The sequence below is a fragment of the Haemaphysalis longicornis genome, unplaced genomic scaffold (genome assembly GCF_048455015.1).
Source record: "Haemaphysalis longicornis isolate Haplotype H1 unplaced genomic scaffold, Haemaphysalis longicornis Haplotype H1 scaffold_10, whole genome shotgun sequence".
In the NCBI taxonomy this organism is placed as follows: domain Eukaryota; kingdom Metazoa; phylum Arthropoda; class Arachnida; order Ixodida; family Ixodidae; genus Haemaphysalis; species Haemaphysalis longicornis.
In genome coordinates, this window is record NW_027526204.1 from 72961058 (window position 1) to 72979730 (window position 18673).

The 18673-nt window shown below is 47.0% G+C and overlaps 1 protein-coding gene across 2 annotated transcripts in view; it reads right to left on the reverse strand.

Annotated features, from left to right (window-relative positions):
• Positions 1-18673, reverse strand: part of LOC144158754 (uncharacterized) — a 62607-nt gene that overhangs the window by 35705 nt on the left and 8229 nt on the right. Inside the window, exons 2-5 of one of the 2 annotated variants that reach the window (XM_077689848.1) lie at positions 15986-16114; positions 14479-14689; positions 9497-9737; positions 6821-6965 (exon numbers count right to left, since the gene is read on the reverse strand). In XM_077689848.1, the coding sequence (XP_077545974.1) occupies positions 6821-6965; positions 9497-9737; positions 14479-14686 (594 nt within the window). In that variant the 5' untranslated portion in view covers positions 14687-14689; positions 15986-16114. The remainder of the gene's footprint in view (positions 1-6820; positions 6966-9496; positions 9738-14478; positions 14690-15985; positions 16115-18673) is intronic. The other variant, XM_077689847.1, reaches the window with a different exon arrangement.

Sequence of the window (18673 nt, forward strand, 5' to 3'; positions counted from 1 at the left end):
TATATGTGTATAAAACATTGAATAAAGCTTATATTATTATTATTATTATTATTATTATTATTATTATTATTATTATTATTATTATTATTATTAATATTATTATTATTATTATTATTATTATTCGCCAGGGGAGATTATGCTGGGCTGTATGGCTATTTTTCCGCTGCCCCTTGGTCGACCGTCATTGACCACACTGATGTCAATGAACAAGTCGACCGTTTCACAGAGATTGTGCTTTCGGGTATGAAGGAATACATCCCGCAATATTTACCGAGGAGGTTCAAGTTTCCACACTGGTTTTCTTCTGAATTGCGGGATGCCCTGAAACTCAAGGAACGTGCGCACAGAAAGATGAAGCGCTCTGGTGCCAACCAGTTTGCTCAGGAATTCCGGCGCCTACGTGCCCTATGTAAAATATTGCACAAACGTGATCATACTTCGTACCTGGCGTCGGTAGAAACTAAAGCAACTCACCAACCGGGAGCCTTCTGGAAATACATTCATTCTAGATCTAGTACAACTAAAGATTCTATTCGTCTTCTAGACTCCAACGGCGATGAGGTTGTCAAGGTGGCCGACTGCTTTGCTCGTCAATTTTCTTCTTTTTTTGGGATTAGCGGTGGTAGTGACAACAGCAGCGCCCCTTGTCACCAGGGTGAGAACTCCGGTTGTTTACAACTGGACGAGAACATCATTCGGACCAGCATCAAGCGGCTCAAGCCCTCGCTTTCTTGTGGGCCAGATGGTATTCCTGCTGCAATCCTAAAAACGTATGCAAATATATTCGTTCCTGTGTTCACTTCAATATTTAATAACTGTCTCCGGTCGGGAACGTTTCCTCGCTCATGGAAAATCTCTCGCGTATTCCCTGTTTTCAAGTCAGGCCTAAAAACTGATGCTATAAACTATAGGCCTGTCTCGCTGCTTTGTTCTGCCTCTAAAATTTTCGAGTTATCTCTTCATACGGTCTTGTCTTTCTCATTTAAACATGTCCTCATTCCTAATCAACATGGATTTATGCGTGGTCGTTCAACTTCCACGAACCTTGTATGCTTCATGGAGAAGGCTGTCCCAGCAATCGTTGGTAGAAGCCAACTGGATGTGGTCTACTGTGACATGAGCAAAGCCTTTGATGTTGTCAACCACTCGTTATTGCTTGCAAAGCTCACTCTGTTAGATGTACACGCTTCTTTGGTGGGTCTTATACGTTGTTATCTCAAGGAGCGATATTGCTATGTAAGTGTTAACGGTCAAACATCATTTAGGTACAAAGCAACCAGTGGTGTACCCCAAGGCTCCGTCCTGGGTCCCCTTCTTTTTTCCATTTTCATTAACGATGTTGCTTCTGCCATTCAAAATTCTTCTTTTTTGTTGTACGCTGATGATATAAAAATCTTTAGAGAAGTGCGTAGTGTTCAGGACTGTAATTCTCTTCAGGTTGATATTGTGTCATTCCATCGTTGGTGCACCAAAAACGACCTTATTTTGAACCCTTCAAAAACTAAAGTTGTCTCCTATAGTAGAAAAACTCAACAACTGCAATACCCCTATGAAATTGCAGGCACCACACTGCCGAGGGTGACCGAAATTCGGGACTTGGGAGTACTGTTTGATTCGCCTCTGACTTTCTCTTCCCACATTGCACAAATTACCCGTCGGTCTCTTCGTTGTCTGGGTGCTGTTTGCAGGTATTCTAGAGAGTTTAAAGGTCCGCTTCCTTTCTTAAAGTTGTATTCGGCTCTCTGCTTACCTCTTCTTGAATACGGGTCTGTTGTCTGGAATGGAACTTGCAAGTCCAATAGTGACCGTATCGAAAGGGTTCAAAATAAGTTCCTTTCTATCTTTAAGCACCGCTTCCGTCATGTGCAAGACGACGCAAACGGCATCATGTCTCTTCTGAAAAGCATTCCTCCCCTTCGGTGTCGACGAATGCGAGCTGATATTATCTTTCTCTATAAACTTCTTCATGGTAATATTTTGTGTGACGATTTGGTTACACTTATCAATGTCAATTTGCCAAATAAACTTTTCAGAAAATTTCCAGCTTTCAGACCAGTTGCTTTAAATAGCCGACGCTCGTCCATCTGCCGAATACAAAGTGCATATAATGAATATTCCGTTCGGCTTGATATATTCCAGAGCTCCTTTACTTTGTTCTCTAATGAGCTGAAAACTGTTGTAGCTTAAGTCCTTTATGTCATTCCAAATTTATGTACCCTATGTATTATGTGCAAACTGTTCTTGCTTGCTTTTCACTTTTTCTTGTTTTGTGTTGCTTGAATATTTGTACGTTTTTAGTGTCAGTGTTGGTAATGCTGAAGCTTTTCCCCCTTTTTTTTTTTTTGGAACGTCCTAATATGTTGTTAGAAAACCTTGGCTATATACGTATACTCTATGTCATGTTGATTCAATATTTGCTTGTATAGTTCCTATTTTTCACATCTACTGAACGTTTCGCTGGCCGAGTGGCATGGCTTGCAACACTAAGCCTGCCTTTTCTTTTTTGACTTTCTGTTCTTTTTTTTTTTCCTTTTTTGCTTTCTAAGATTTCTGTAACTATTTTTACTTTATTGTTTATGTCATACATATAGTTTGTGTATGTTGTCTTGTCTTAATTGTAGTGTTTTTTTTTGTATGGTGTACCAGTACCAAGACCCTAGGGTTGTTCCTGGGCACCGAAAATAAAGGTTGATTGATTGATTGATTGATTATTATGACGATGATGATAATAGCCGGAAACAAATAAACGCCATATTAGACTTGGTATTCCTACGCTCAAATCTTAACGAAAAAGGCTTCCACTGTGAAGTTGTCGATGGAACCTCCGACCACAAAACAGTACTTGTTTCCCTGGTTAAATATTGCATGGAACGTTTAGTTCCTACTAAAACAAAAAAATGGCCGCGTATCTGCTCCTTTCGTTGCAAATGTCAACAAAAGACGATAGTCTTTATCGACTTTTGCCAAGCAAATGCCTTCCTTCGCTTTCCCGCTCACCTCTCATGTTCCTTTTGCGTCGCGCTCCTCCCAAGGTACAGACGCCAAAGTTTTGCTTAAATCATTTTAAATTTATTGCGCTCACCTGCTCCAGGCCGGGTGTCTCGATGCCAACGCTGCCGTAAGGCGGAGATGCGCGTGAATCGAGACGCCCTACTTCAGCGTTTATAGAACTGCGCTGCCCTAATCCACGTGCGTTCCAAGCAGAACGTGAAACCTATCTAGTGGAACCTTTCGTAACTGTTGCAGGTTGATTTCTTAAAATGGCGCCAGAAGCTATAGTGGCGCGGGCGACAGCAGGCGATGGCGGAATGTTTTTTTTTTTTTTTGTGCAATTGATGAAGCATTTAATTTCGCGAAAATCAAACATGTATGATTTTTTTATAAAGATATGCTGCAAATATCACTTCGCTATTAATTTGTTGTCTTATATTTGCCTAATGTCTTGTTCTGCAACAATGTTGACAAGTATGAACATTACACCGGACGGGTAGATTTAGGTGTGACTATACAATACTGTTGCGCAGGCCTTGTTTTACTTTGGCAGGGTGGCTGAATCGAGTCACATACAGACAGACAGAGACAGACAGAGACAGACAGACAGACAGACAGACAGACAGACAGACAGACAGACAGACAGACAGACAGACACAGACAGACACAGACAGACAGACCAAAATTTCTGGGTTTGAGTAGCGCAAGAAAGACTATCGTCTTTAAAAACGAAAATGTTGACGTTCCCTCGATGAATCGTGAAATTAATTTATTTCGTCGCGGTCAGCTAAGGCGTTCGAAATCTACCAGCCCGTAGAGCATAGCCAAATTCTAACAGGCAAAGAAATAACTCGGGAGTGAAGTGAAGACTGCTAAAGATTTTTTTGGAGTAGAGTTACAGCGCCTGCTAACAACTAATCTCCGCAAATTTTGGTTATCAATATTACCTAAAAGCACAGTTACCAACTCCTTTAAAATAACGATATTATCAATCACCTGGTAAAGTTCTCTAGTGCCTACAATACTTTCATTCCGTTTCAGCCTTGACAATCAGTGTCCAGAGTTCTTGAGCCGTAACCCTTCCCATGATGTCACGGTTAACGAGGAAGGCGTCCTAAATCGTATTCTAAATCTCAACGGAAAGAAATGCAGTGGAACAGACGGAATTCCCAACATGTTTCTAGTTCGGTACGCTTTATGGGCATGCCGTGATTTAACTATCATAATTAATAATAAATTATCTGAAAAAAGTACAGTCCCGAGTTAATCGAAAACAGCAAAAGAGTTGGCATGATTCAATTCCGGCCGGAAGCAACTATTTAGAAATTACAGACCAATATCACCTTACTCATGCTAATTGCTGGAGCATATATCCTACAAACACATAATAGAGTGTTTGAAGACGAATAACCTACTTGTCTAACGGTCAATACGGATTTCTATGAGGCGTCAGTACCATCACCCAGCTAACGGAATTTGCGCACGACATTTGCTGACAATCTGTACTTGGGAAACCAACTGATGCAGTGTTCACAGAGTTTCCGAAAGCTTTCGATACAGTGCCTAAGGCAAAACTCATCTGCAAATTAAAACCCATTTTAGATAACAGAAAAATCCTTAAATGTATTTCCCGTTTTCTAAGCAACCACTCGCAGTATGCAGACTTTAAAGGCCGAATCACCAGTTTCCACTGAGCCATCCGGTGTTTTCAAGGGTTACCCACCGCGGTGGCTCAGTGGCTAAGGCGTTGTGCTGCTGAGCACAAGAACGCGGGTTTGATTCCCAGCCGCGAAAACAACCGTGTGGGCGAGATTTCGCCGCACGTTAAAGATCCATAGGAGGTCAAAATTATTCCACTACGGCGCGCCTCATTGCCTATGAAGCATCGGCGCATTAATCCCTACAATCAATCACTTAAATCTGGGCACGGGGATGTTCTCGTTTTCCATCTAGTTCAGAAAAATGGCCGCCGGGAACGGCGATCGAGCCCGCATAGTCGTAGCCAGCAGAGACCGGCTGGTCACACTTGTCAAGTGTTTACCCTTTGCAGCTGTGCAGCCTTTGTAAACGAATTATGAAATTCGAAAAGTATGCACATCCCGCAAGAATGCATCACTGCGCAACTGCCTTCGACGTTGCGCAGTGAAGCATTCTTGGGGCTTGATAGCTCTTGTACAGACGCAGCAGAAGAAGGGCAAAGTCGTTTCATGTTGTCTGTATAAGCTTCCGAGAAAGGCATTTCATTTGGTCAGCCTTGCCCATGCTCGTGCTACCAGTAGCCACACACCATTCCTACATTGGTGTTCATTCCTTTCTCCTCTTAACGCTAAGATAGTGAAGTGTTTTAATTCGTCTGGGGACTGGAGGGGAAAGTGTGCGACAGGGTACGATGTTGATGGTACCGTGAAAGAAAAAAAATAGCCTCAATGAAATTGACTGCGCAGTATCAACAACGGATGATCGAACCGTTTCGTCGTGAACCGGTGGCCGATATTTCTTTTTCGGTTCAGTTCCGGTTCGTGTTTAGCGTGCTAAAAAAAAGGCCGCGCATCTGATCCTTTCGTTGCAAGTGTCGACGAAAGACGATAGTCGACGGGTGCCCCTGCCAAGCAAATGCCTCCCTTTTCTTTCCCGCTCAGTTCTCGTGTTGTTCCTCTCCCGTCTCGTTCCTACCTAGATAACACGCTAATGGTTTGCTCAAGTCAATTTAAATTTACGGCGTTCCACGGCTACATGGCGGGTGCCCCGACGCCAGCGCTGCCGAACGGCGGAGACGCGCGTGGATCGAGGCGCCCTACTACAACATTTATAGAACCACGTTGGCCTACTCAACGAGCGTTCCAAGCAAACGTGAAACCCATTCACCCACCCACACACCCACGTCCACCCACACACGACCACACAGCGAATCAGAATGGGAACTGAGGGGCTCGTTGAATTAAGACAGAAATAAGGGTAAGGGTTCGCAGTCAAGAAAACCTCGGAAAGCAATGTATTACAAATTCGTATTTTAGGGATTAACGCGCCAAAGCTACACTTGTGCTATGAGGCGCTCCTGAGGGTTTCCTGTTAATTTTGAGGAGGAAGAAATGCTTTCATTCAGATTTCTGAACGGCGCAGAGGGCGGCCCAGGAGAAGTGGTTTCTTCTTCCCTAGATGACCAAATGCAGTACGCGCCGCCTGCGCTGTCCACCAGCTGAAGCTGAATTGGAAGGGAGGGGCTGGATAGCAACATCTCCCATTGCTCTTGTTGGGTAGTTGACGGGAAGAGAGGGGGGTGCTCAGGGCTAAAGTCACACACCCCGATCATGTGGCGGAGTGTTCCTACTTCTGAGCGAAATTTACATTCAGCGTCGTAGCGATGCGGGTGCATTACGTGAAGACGCGTCGGATGTGGGAAAGAGCCGGATTGTATGAGGTACTTTGTTGTTCCCTGGAAAGGTCAGCGTGCGGCCTGGGTAAGGTTTGTCTCTGAAGGCGATAATGCTGGGTTATGTCCCTGAACGTGACAAGCGGGTGACTGTCCCCGTGCAGCTCCATATCCTGGGGGGCAAAAGCGCAGGCTTGTTGGTGGGCGTATATTGCCCTCCATGGAAGATCGAGCGGGCGTCCAGATGAGCTAAATATAACCGGTTGGGGAACGGTTTTTTAGCACACGCAGTGCAGCTCGGGACACCTACCAAAAGTGGTAATTCCGGTATGCTTCTTGGGAATCGGTAGAATAGCAAGAATACCAAGTAGAATTTTTAACTATAGCTCTATTCCAAAACCGACGTTCGGTTCGACGGTAACGAGAAGGTGCTTTGCAGGAGTGGGGCCTACCACTCACCTCCTCTGGCTGGCCGAGGGGGGCGACGCGGTAAGCGTTGTACTCGAAGTAGAGGATTCCTGAGCAGCCGGTGCGCACAGCGTGCCAGAACACGTCCGTCTCCAGCGTAGTCTGCGACTCGTCCATGAACACCCGCGTCACGCACCTGGCCGTGGGGAGACGCATACTCAGAACGCGAAACCATCGTTCAACCATCTACCATCGTTATTGATGGTATGTACTTACGAATGCATGTATACAGTTAAAACTGGATTAAAGAAGTTGACAAAAATTCGCATTTTAAATGCAGAGCATTTCAGTAACTCACAATGTCACCCGCGTTGACGTCCGTAGTCGTAGTCCGCACCCCTCCCCCTACACTATATAAAAAAAATACCATCCGGCGCCTGGTTTCGATCCCTCGACCCTGCGGGCGGAACGCAATGTACATGGTGCTCTACCCACTGCGCCACAAAGCCGACACAGAATGGGAGGCTACGAACGCGCCTTATATCCTTGACTCATTCAAACTACGTCAAGAAGCTGCTGATACAACGCATTCACTACCACCAACTCCCCAAACACTAAACGTTAACGCAAAACACCCACCCCCTATGCGACGCATTTGCTCGAGTCGCCAAATTTTTCGTTGCATCCAGGTTTTTGGTACATGCACGTTTCGAGTTAACGCTCGTGGGAATGAAGCAGAAACAAAACCAATATGCTAGGCATCAGTGATGCGGAACTCACCCTTGTTCAAGGATATATTTCACAAAGAAAAAGTTGCGTTATTTGTACTTGCTGCTACTACACGACCCCCGAATTCGCAAACGTAACTGAGTATCACTTTTGCTTTTTGGGAATTTCCGGTGCCTTAACGCGTTTCAAGAAATAAACTTTTGCTGAAAGGGCGCCTTTTCGCGATCTTTACTCTCTTTTCTGCAGTCAAAATTGTTGAAAAGATGCTAGCTGGAACACTGCACTGGGCGGTCACGTTCTTTCTCGCCGGCGGAGACGGCATTTAAAATTGCGAGCTTGTCTTGAAAAGACAAATATTTTCGTATGCAGGGAGCAGAAATCATTCACGGACTTATACCACAAATATCGGGGGACACACGCGACTACACGCCGACAGGTAGCCTAGCACCGGACAAAGCACTCACACGTGAAAACGCACAAGAGATTGCGGTGCGGTCGAAATTAGCTAAATTGGTGGATTTCACCAGCCGATATTTCAGAAAAAGGGCAAGAAACCTCCACTCATCAGCGTAGCGAATTCGTTACATCCAAGTTAACCATCGCAACTCCGTTACATAAAGGCCGCAAACAAATGGGCTTCAATGAAGGTGGAAATGGGGAATCGAAAAACTTCGTTAAATCCAGGAATTCGTTACACAGAGGTTAATTACACCCAGGTTTAACTGTATATACTACAACAGTAAACGATCGCCATAACAAAGTCTTCGGGACAGGAAAGTGGATTCGTAGTAAGCGATACATTCTTCAAAGGAGAGACGAACTGCTTTCAATTCAGTGCAGTTGATACCGTTGAACACTTGGAATTAAGCGAGACGTCGTATGTAACGATTTTGTTACTATGAGCTTGTATTGTGAAGTCAGACAAATGAAATGAGAACACGAAAATCTGAATCGGAACACGCAGAATTGAAAAATAAAACTGTTTTGTGGAGGTTCCATAATGGCACGCTATCGGTATATTTGGAAAGCCAGATTTGCCAAATTTGTTACTGTAATTAGGTCACGTATCAATGTAACTTGCACGGAAAAGGAATCGCGCTATTTGTGGGGTGCGGTTCATACTTTCGTGAATGCATTTGATTTCTCCATGAGTGTACAAATCTTAACGCATACATACATGTATAGGTGCCGTTATAAGTCATTGAAACAAGGATTTATGAATATTACAAAATTTGTCTTACTGGCTTCATGACAGCCATTTCCAGTGTACATGAAGCTTTTTGCTATTAGGGAGGACTGCTTTAAACGCACACCAATGCAGCCAGGCAGTTTAGGAAGAATTCGTGTGCATTTACGAGACCGTGTTTCAATGACTTTTGACGGCCCCTGTACATGTATTTGTGTACAGAGGCAAAGCTTGATTTCCATCCACGAAAAGAAACTTCGTCAAACCGCGCATTTCCCGGCAAGGTAACGACTTCGCAGATGGCGATAAGAGCCCTTATACGCTTTCTGAACATGCACGACCATTTCGCTCTGCATATCCCGGGTGGCGCCGTCGTTCTAAGATCAACTTGCCCTGGCTCGCACGTCCAAATCGGCCGCCATTTTCCCATAGGCGAAAAGCGTTTTTATTTATTTTCAGAATAAACACGTTAGTACTGTCATTGTTCCCGGTGTCAAAGAAAATAGACCACAAAATGCGACCTTCGTGTGGAGTTTGAGCGCTAACAGAGCGGTGGTGCACTCGGGAAAAATTTGTTAAAGTGTTCCAATCATCTTCGCACCACCCTGTACTTGTGTTATGTGACGGTGTGCTGCCCCTTTTTGAGAGGAGGGGATGTGTAAGTTAGTTATGTTCATGCCACCAGGTGGCGCACAGTGTTACAGTGGCCAATTTCCACTGTCATCATCAGTAACCTCAGTTGCGCTCAAAGGCTCCGACCAGTTTTGTCGCATGTGACGGTTGTTGGATTTTTATGGGCGAAGGCCGTATACCTGTGCTGTCGCAGCAGAACGTGCACCAGCAGGGTGGCCCGAAGCGCGTCGGGAATGTCTGGCGCGTTGCTCTCTGGCCAGGCGAAGCCCTGGAGCGTCAGGCAGCCCGGACAGTGCTCGCGCAGCTCTACGCAGTTGCGGGCCAGGATGCGGTTCCAGGCCTCGAGCTCGCCGAGCAGCCAACAGGGAGCCTCCGTGACAGACGCCGTGGCACTCTTGGTGCAGGGCCGATCGAAAGCAGCTGAAAGTATACACGGACAAGATTTCTTTTTAACGATGGCGCACGAAAGACTGGAAAATAAACAAAGTAGCCCCTGTTTTGAATTCAAGTCTGGTAAGCGCTCCGACCCACCCAATTATAGCCCAATTAGAGGTACATGTATTGCTTGTAAACTTTTGGAACATATCATTTATTCGTACACAGCAACCCACCTCGAATAGAATTCTTCAGAAATCAGCATGGTTTTCATCCAGGCCTGTCATGCGCAACTCAACTTTTTGAATTCACCACAGACCTTCACCTGAACTTAGATTCTTCATTTCAGACTGACGTAATTTACTTATATTTTTCAATGGCCTTTGACTGCATTCCCCATAAACGACTAGTGTCAAAACTCGCGTCTCATCTCGACCCGCTAATTCTGAGGTGGATCCCCTGTTTCCTAATAGATCGCGTGCAGTTCACTTGTGTTGGAGATCGCTGCTCAGAAACTACCAAAGTAATATCCGGTGTTCCTCAGGGATCACCACTCGGTCCACTCCTTTTCCTTATATTTTTAAACGACCTCCCAACTGGCGTTTCGTCTTCAATCCGTCTTTTCGCCAATGATTGTGTAATTTACCGCCGTGTCACAACCAGCGGCGAACAATCCGTTCTCCAAAATTACTTAACCTCAATTGGTAAATGGTGTTACACTGGATGATAAATCTAAATGTCAGCAAATGTAAGTTCATGCATGTTACCCGGAAGCGCTCCATAACTACATTCCCATAGTGTTTAGGCACAGTTAATTTATCTGAGGTCGATAGCTACGGCTACCTTGGCGTTACCATCACTAATAAACTAAACTGGTTGAAGCACGTTCTAAAACTAACAGCCGATGCCTGGAAGTCCCTGAACTACCTTAGAAGATCGTTATACCTGTCCCCTCCATCGATCCGTACAATAGCACATGAAATTTTCATCCGTACCAAATTGGAATGCGCCTCCTCCATTCGGAATCCGCACCAAACGTACCGGGCTGACATTAGAACCTGTCGAAAACCGCGCTACCCGTTTCATCTTATCCAAATATGACTACACTATGACCGTTACCAACTTAAAAGCATCTGTCGGGCTGCCCCTCTTAGCATCAAGAGGCAAAATTTCACTGCTCTGCCTATTCCATAAATTGTACTATAACTTCCCTGACCTTCGTTCTACGGTTATTTCCACCCGTGCGCTCATCACATCGCCTCTTCAATTCTTTGAGCATTCAAAGACTTCACGGTTCCACTAACGCTTTCAACAAATCTTTCCTTTCCGTAGCAATAGAACACTGGATTGGTTGACTGATTGTTGGGTTTAACGCGCCAACGCAACGCAGGCGATGAGGTGCGCCGTAGTAAAGGGCTCCGAATTAATTTTGACCACCTGGGGATTTTTTACGTGCGCCGATATCTCGAACACACGGGCGTTTTTGCTTTTCGCCTCCATCAGAAAAGCGGCCGCCGCAGCCGGCAATCGAACCCGCGACAATAGAACTCCCTCCAAGAATCCGTCGTTGCACAGCAAATTCCTTCGAAATTCCGCGAATTACTAACCTATATCCTAAATTTACCTGCAATATTCTGTTTCTTGTTTCTTTGACTACGCGTAAATTCTGTGTCCTTTTCGATTGTTTTTACTTTTCGTTGCTTCTTTACATGTCTGATAAATATAATTACACCCAAGCCAATAGTACAAAAACTGGAGACCCGACGTTTCGAAGCCGGCTCGGCTCCTTCAGAGGTGACACGGCTTACATTGCAACGTCGCCTTGCAACCTTTACCCGCTGCCCGCCTTCCAGGAACCCCTCTCTCTCTGCGGAACGCAGCTCGTGTGTTTACACAGACTGGGGAGTCCCTCGCGAGCCACTGCGGCTACGTGGGGTTCGCTGTAGATACCTTGACTCAACGTAAAGGCACTTCCTCCAGTTCGCCTCTTTTTCGAAGACGGCAGTTTCGGCGAGGTCAGCTTCTTGGTCTGCCGCCTGGCATTGTTCGGAGACGGCGACTGCGTTCCTTGCCCTGTCTGGAGACGTCGTTCTTGCACTGCCTTGTCCTCTCGGGGAGATTTTGGGGCACTGAGTGCAAGGAGTGGGCAACTCCACTCCGGGTGCTTCACCCATCGTAGCACGGTCGTTAGGGCAAGGGGATTAGAAGGCCCATCGACGCCCAAGGCCTGTGACCTTGTGAGTACGCAAGCCGGCAGGCCGGCGCCCTTCTGGCTCCTGGTTCGTAGGGCACTGGCACGCGTTTCAAAGGTCATACGGTTGATGCCCTGAGCGAGTTCATTGGCTTTTTAGCTTTTTTTTTTCTTTTGTGCGCCGGACTAGGGAACCGATAACCTAGAATTGCTCATTTTCTCCCTCCCCCTTCTCTCTTTATTAATTTTGTTTTCTTTTTTTAAGGTTGTCAACGGCAGTGATTTTAACTACGCAAAAACTTTTTCATGCCTATACGTCTTTACTTTCACTACACGATCTATGTCCGAATTGTTGCCTGTATTACTGTCTGTATTCTTGTTATGTGTGTACAATTGTTCTGCCCCCCCCCCCCTCTTGTGTAATAACCCGCAAGGGGCCCTTAAGGGTACAATAAATGATGAATATGACCCGGGTGAGAGCACAATGCAGAGCATATTTTCATGGCCGGCTTCTCCGGCCCCGAATGCACCTGCTTCCAGAAACTTGAACTCCCAGATTTTATTTGAGAACGAAATAAAATAAATTTGCAATCAAAATTTGAATTTCAGAAATACATAAATTAGCAGCGAATGAACTAAAATTATGAAGTTTATACGGATAAGGATAAGAAATGGATAAGGAAGGCTATGGATGAGGAAGGATAATGAAGAAATGACTGAGTGTCAAATACAATGCATCCTATTAGGTGGTGGTGTCAGGTCTTTCACATCTCCGCGGTATAATCGGGTTAAATTATTTTTGCAAATTTTCCGAAGTAAACTTACCTCCGCGTTACAATCGGGGCTCCGTTAGAAGCGTGCAAATGCGGTATATGCACGGCTGTTGCATATGTTCATCCTTTTCGATTGGATGCTGCCTCTGAACAGCAATAGGCTCGCGGTGGCGATACAGCGAGTCAAAAAATCGCCGCCACAAAAACACGCGTTTTATTTTCATATGCGCCGATTGTAAAATGCCGACTCCGCCGCTCGACAGAGCGTACAACCACGTGTATACGTAATGACCACATGCGCAGGTCAACATTTCTCTCTGGCCTTACTGGGTGTACACTAGCGTCACTAAATAAAGGCTTTAGAGTATCGGCACTCTTTTCTCTCATTGTTATGTGCCGCCAGGATTTTCATTTTTCGGTCGGCCCCACGGGATATTTGTTCACATATTGGCGCAGCCATTTTGTTTCTGGGAACCTTCTCTCTCTCTCTGCTGCGCGGACGATAGAGCAGCCGGTCGCACTCTGCGCGTCACAACCGGCGGCGGTTTCGTTGGGAGAGATGGCAACAATGCTAGCCAGAAATAAAATGGCGCCCAGACGCTTCCGGGTGCCCGAAGTGGCGGTACTCTTAAGCGTAGCTTATCTAGTGACGCTAGTATACACCACTTCAGATGCGGGGAAATGGAATGGGACGAATATATGGTACAGAGGAACGGGGGGGAGGGGGGGCCTCAAAACAGCACGCTTCAGAAGGCCACGCGACAACAGAGCCCCGACAGAACAGCACGGCGTGAAAAGAGCACGCGACAAAAGGGCACAGCGACACAACGCGCGACAAGAGCGCAAAGCGTCAACACATCACAGCGGCACAAAAGCACGCTTTTATGGAACGCGTAAGTGGGCAATTTACCTTCTTAGCGTGTGTAGAAACATTGTAGAGTGAGAAAAATGCTCCCTATAAGTTTCTTTTCACGTTGCTCTTTTGGCGGTATACCGGTTCACAGGAGAGGGCGATATATCCTTGGTTATTTGAGTTCGTTATCAGCGGTACTTCGTTGAAAGCGGGGATATTTGATCTCCATTCATGCACCACCGAGTGGACACGAACGCTTCGAGCAAAGCGAGCATTCCTATAAAGCGATTACGTTATAACGTGCGTTCCCTGTAGATGCCAGAACTACGCGTACGTCACACTCTGATAATTACAAGCATCACGTTGGCGAACAACACATCACCGCCTCTCGCATCGCTCGTCACCGACACTCCGGTTAGTTAAGGGGATTTTGAAGACAAAATACAAGTTCAGTTCACCCAAAAAACGTTTTGCCCGATAACAGTGATGCCAGTTTTATTGAAAACTTCCCACAAATAATTGAGATAACAAAGAACATACGCAGCAGTGCCGACTCCCCAGAAACTTTCCGCCAATTCATCTATGACGTCACAGAACGTAGTTCGTGCTATTGACGGCCACTGACCAAAGTCACCACTAAGACAGATGACTCGGCATTTTTAGGTATCTTCGTTCTGTTTGATCGTAGCACTTCAATAATAACATGCAGTTAACACCTTAGTAACTATGGTTTTAGTGCTGGCCGTATAACGTCATTCCCGTCCACATCAAATCAATGTAGCCGAACATTTTCAGAGTTAATCAGTACTCCTTGCGGTTTCACGGAAGTCTTTAGTAGTTGGAATGGGGCTGAGCGAGTTTCTATTTCACCAGATTTCACCAGTTTCTATTTCACCAGAATGGCGAGTTTCTATTTCACCAAATAACACCTACGTTCTGTAGGGTACACGTGTGTCTACGAATTCTCACCGGAGGGGTCGCCGCGACCGCTGCCCCCTCGGGACGTCGAAGGCTGCGCCCTGCCTCCACCGCCCAGAGTCCGGCGGAACTCGTCAAAGACGGCGGCAACGTCGCGTTTGGTCGGGTGAGACACCACACAGAGGCCCTGGAGAAGTTCAATGTAGTCTGGAGTGATGATGCTGGGAATCCTCTCACGGCGTGGCACCGCACCAGCCATGTCCTGCGAGTCCATCAGAACGGGAAACATTTGCAGTGCTGGACGGATAAATGACACGCAAACTGTTCGACGTCACGAAGAATAAGAAACAGGCCGTAGAATGCGCGGATTGAGGCGCAACTTCTCGGGGGAGAGGCTCCTGTAAACGAAGTGAATAAATTAGGTCGAAAAAAAATTTCATCTCACCATATGGACCAACTGAAGTTCCATGGGCAAACAACAAGAATCACTTCAGCGAGCCATCGACATCACTAGCACGTATCTCTCTAAATATGGTCTGACCCGACCCCCGAAAAAAACCCCACTGATAACCCTTCAGCAGAGAATTCAGGGAAACCACAATGCACCGGACCCGGCTATTATACAGACCGCCCCGTTCCTGCAGTTACCCATCTCCGGGTACTCGGTACCCCAGTACCACGAGATGGCTGAGGAACACACACCATCACGTAGTTACCCAATCGTCACAACTATAGTTAGCGCATCACCCATAAACGTACTCAAAGAAGCTAACACTTCCCGCTCGGTTCAAGCTTTCCTTATCAGTCGCCTCACATACAGAGATCTTGACCTGTCCATCAAATCAGCAAAGCAAGGGAAACTATATTTACGGATTTATAAAACAGCGCGGGAAACGAAGCTACAGAAAGGGCACACAGACAAGGCAGGGTCCTGTCTGTGTGCCCTTTCTGTAGCCTCGTTTCCCGCGCTGTTTTATAAATCGGTTATGTACCAACTGGCCTGCCTTCAATGCGTGTTGTGGGTATTTACTTAGACAAGCGTACAAAACGGCATTCGGCCTCCCCAGCGACACCTCTACTGACTTGTCCTTGCGCTTGGCAGTAAGTAACACCTGGGAAGAGCTCACGTCCACTAGTTGTACCTTAACTCGGCTGTACCTTAACCCCGACTCAGCCTTACCGCCTGGTACACAGTCATCCAACTGCGTGCTCGCATCAAAGTCACCGTATCCCGAAACATGCATCCAGGCATCCATGACGGTCACAAAGTATAGATCCGCACCCGGCACCAACATGTTCCGGGCACGCTTTCCGTGGATGCATCCCCATAACCTACCCGATCAACCAATGCCGCCGCCACTGCAGGCAGCCAAAAACGAATCATCTTCCCTGCTTCCGCGGGGGCCTCAACACAAACTGAAACTGAAGAGATTGCCCTCGCAATACTCCTTACCTCCACCCGTTGCAAGTAACCGTCAGTAATCACCGAGTCGCAGGAATCCTGTCGTAACCTACAACAAGGTCGAATTCCTCGCACTGCACTGAGCGCCCAACTTACCTCCCCGAGAAGTTCAACAGTCTGTGGACTCGTAGTCGGCAATGGAGCGGCGCACGACGCGGCCCGAGAAGCGATACACCGGTCCGCCCCCGACTCTCCTCCCACCTTGTATGCCCACTTCCTACTCACCTGCAACGACATTCCCACACATTACAAGCTCACTCTTCGCACCTTCCCTCCACCCCGAGTCACTGTCCGCCAATTTCGAACCCGCACCTTCCCTCACAATACACCATGGCACCTGGTCTCCCCAACACCTCATGTAGTAGCGAACATGTGTCGATCCTTTCGGTCGCTGTCGTCGTTCAAGAAACACCACTACTCGTTCGGGTGCAAAAGAAAACAACAGGATTTCTTTATGTAGAAGCTCAGAAGGTTACAGCGTTCCGTCTTACATGCTTTCAGCGAACCAACTGTCCCCCGCTCCCCGCCTCCGCGGTCCCTTCTTTCGAGGGTGAGGGGGCTACGTTCACCGGTGAAACAACCATATGTAGCGCGCGGGGACCCCGCCGACGGTCTCAGTTGACAGCCCCGCGGCGGCGCCCACTTTGCTTCGTCCACTCTCCCGTATCTGCGGGTATTTAAAGACGATAGTTTTTCTTGGGCTACTTAAAACCAGAAATTTCGGTCAGTCTGTACGTCTGTAAGTATGTGTGACTCGATTCAGCCACCCGCCCAAAGTAAAACAGATACTGCGCAATAGTCTTATATACTCACAGCCAAATGTAAACGTCTAAGCCCGGTTTATATGTTTATACTTGTCAACTTGGTTGAACAAGAACAAGACATTACACAAAGACAGTAAATTAGTACACAAGGGATATTTACAGTGGTCCTTTATTAAAAAATTCATGGATGCTTGGCTTTTCGATAGCAAATGATATTCTACAACTACTGCAGAAAACCGCCGCCTGCTGTTACCCGCGCCACCTCCTGGCGGCATATGAAAAATCACGGGGCAACCGCAACGAAAGGTTCCACTAGCTAGGTTCCACGGTATGCTTGGAACGCACGTGGAGCACGGCCACGCGGTTCTATAAACATTGAAGTCGGCCGCCTCAATTCACGCGCGTCTCCGCCGCACTGCAGCGCTGGCATCGAGGAACCCGGCTTGCAACAGTGAAACGCGGTAAATTCAAATGGCCTCGAGCAATATTTTGGTGTGTTTATTTTGAGATGAGCGCGACGGTACAGGAACAGCATGAGAGGGGAGCAGGAAAGCAAAGGGGGGCATTTCCTTGGCAAATGTCTACAAAGACTATCGTCTTTTGACGACATTTCCAACGATATAAGCAGATACGCGGTCATTTTTTTTCTTCGCGTTCTCAGACTGAACCCGTCGCAACACCTCACTCACTACAGTGCAAGCTTTGCCTCGAAATAGGTACTCCTTGCCACATCGTATGGGAATGCTTCCACACATCCAACCTCCCTACCAATCCCAAACCCTCCCCTTCCCAGTGGGCGACCTCGTTGTCCAACGCAACACGGAATCAGCCTAACCAGCTGGCGAGACTGACTCAGACGGCCAGCCAGAGCCAAGGACTCCTGGTCTAAGGACTCCCCCACTGGTCGGTATCCAGACACGGAGTCGGACTGGGCTTCAACGAAAGTTTATTGAAGTCAACTTTCAGGAGCCCCAGTTATGCATCGATAACGGTTTCTACGCTTATAGTGGCATCTTAACGTTGAAGTTCTGTTAAGACTTATCTATGGACTCGCCACTGCTCACCATTTTGAAAAAAATGAGCCCTTACATCATGCAGTATCCAAGCTTGTTCGTTTCGGGCCAAACCCGATTTAAACGATTCTTACACTCCGAACATGTTTCAAGAGATTCGGGTTAAACCCGATGTCTGCCCGAATGGACCTTTCCAAAGGAGCGATCTGCACAATTGTGGTCTGACGTTCCGCCGTTCTGGACCAGTACTTGATGGAAGCAAGCGCACAAGCGCTCCTTTCGAACTCCTTGAGTATTGGAATGACTACCACCCGCTACCTCAGGCCGGCAAATGCTAACCTGACATTGTTGGTTCTAGCTAATGGAAGCTGTGTTGTCGAGAGAATCATTGATTGATTTGATTGATTTAGGACCAAATGGGATTATTCAAATCGTACAGAACACGGGCGCCAGTTGCGTTCTTTCGCTGATGCCGCAGCGAATGTTACACTTATTAAGTGCGAATGCACTTTATAAGCGACCCTGAATTCTGGTGACCGCCGTCCGTCCACATAGCAACAGCTGCGGGTGCGCGCGCTCCTCGTCTTCCTTGGCAACGCGGGGAGATGGGCGCGCGCTGCCTGGCCGCTGACATGGCACATACCCACGTGGGGGATTGGCCAGGAATCTCCTTGTCTTCCTTGGCAACGGGGGGAGATGGGCGCGCGCTGCCTGGCCGCTGACATGACACATACCCACGTGGGGGATTGGCCAGGAATCGGGCGTGAGAAGGGCTAATGCACCCGCTTAAAGGAGTACTGACACGAAATTTCAAAGCTCAGATCCGCTCTAGCAATCAAGTACAACGACAACACAAATAGGTGTCTGTGAATAAATGCATCTTTCTTTCTTTGTAGTTGTGTGTGTGTGTGTGTGATCTCTCTTTCGCGAACATTACCGAACCGCGCAAATTCAACTCCTGCATTCGCACTTTCACATTCTTCCCCTCGGGGAAATGCGGGGAATTT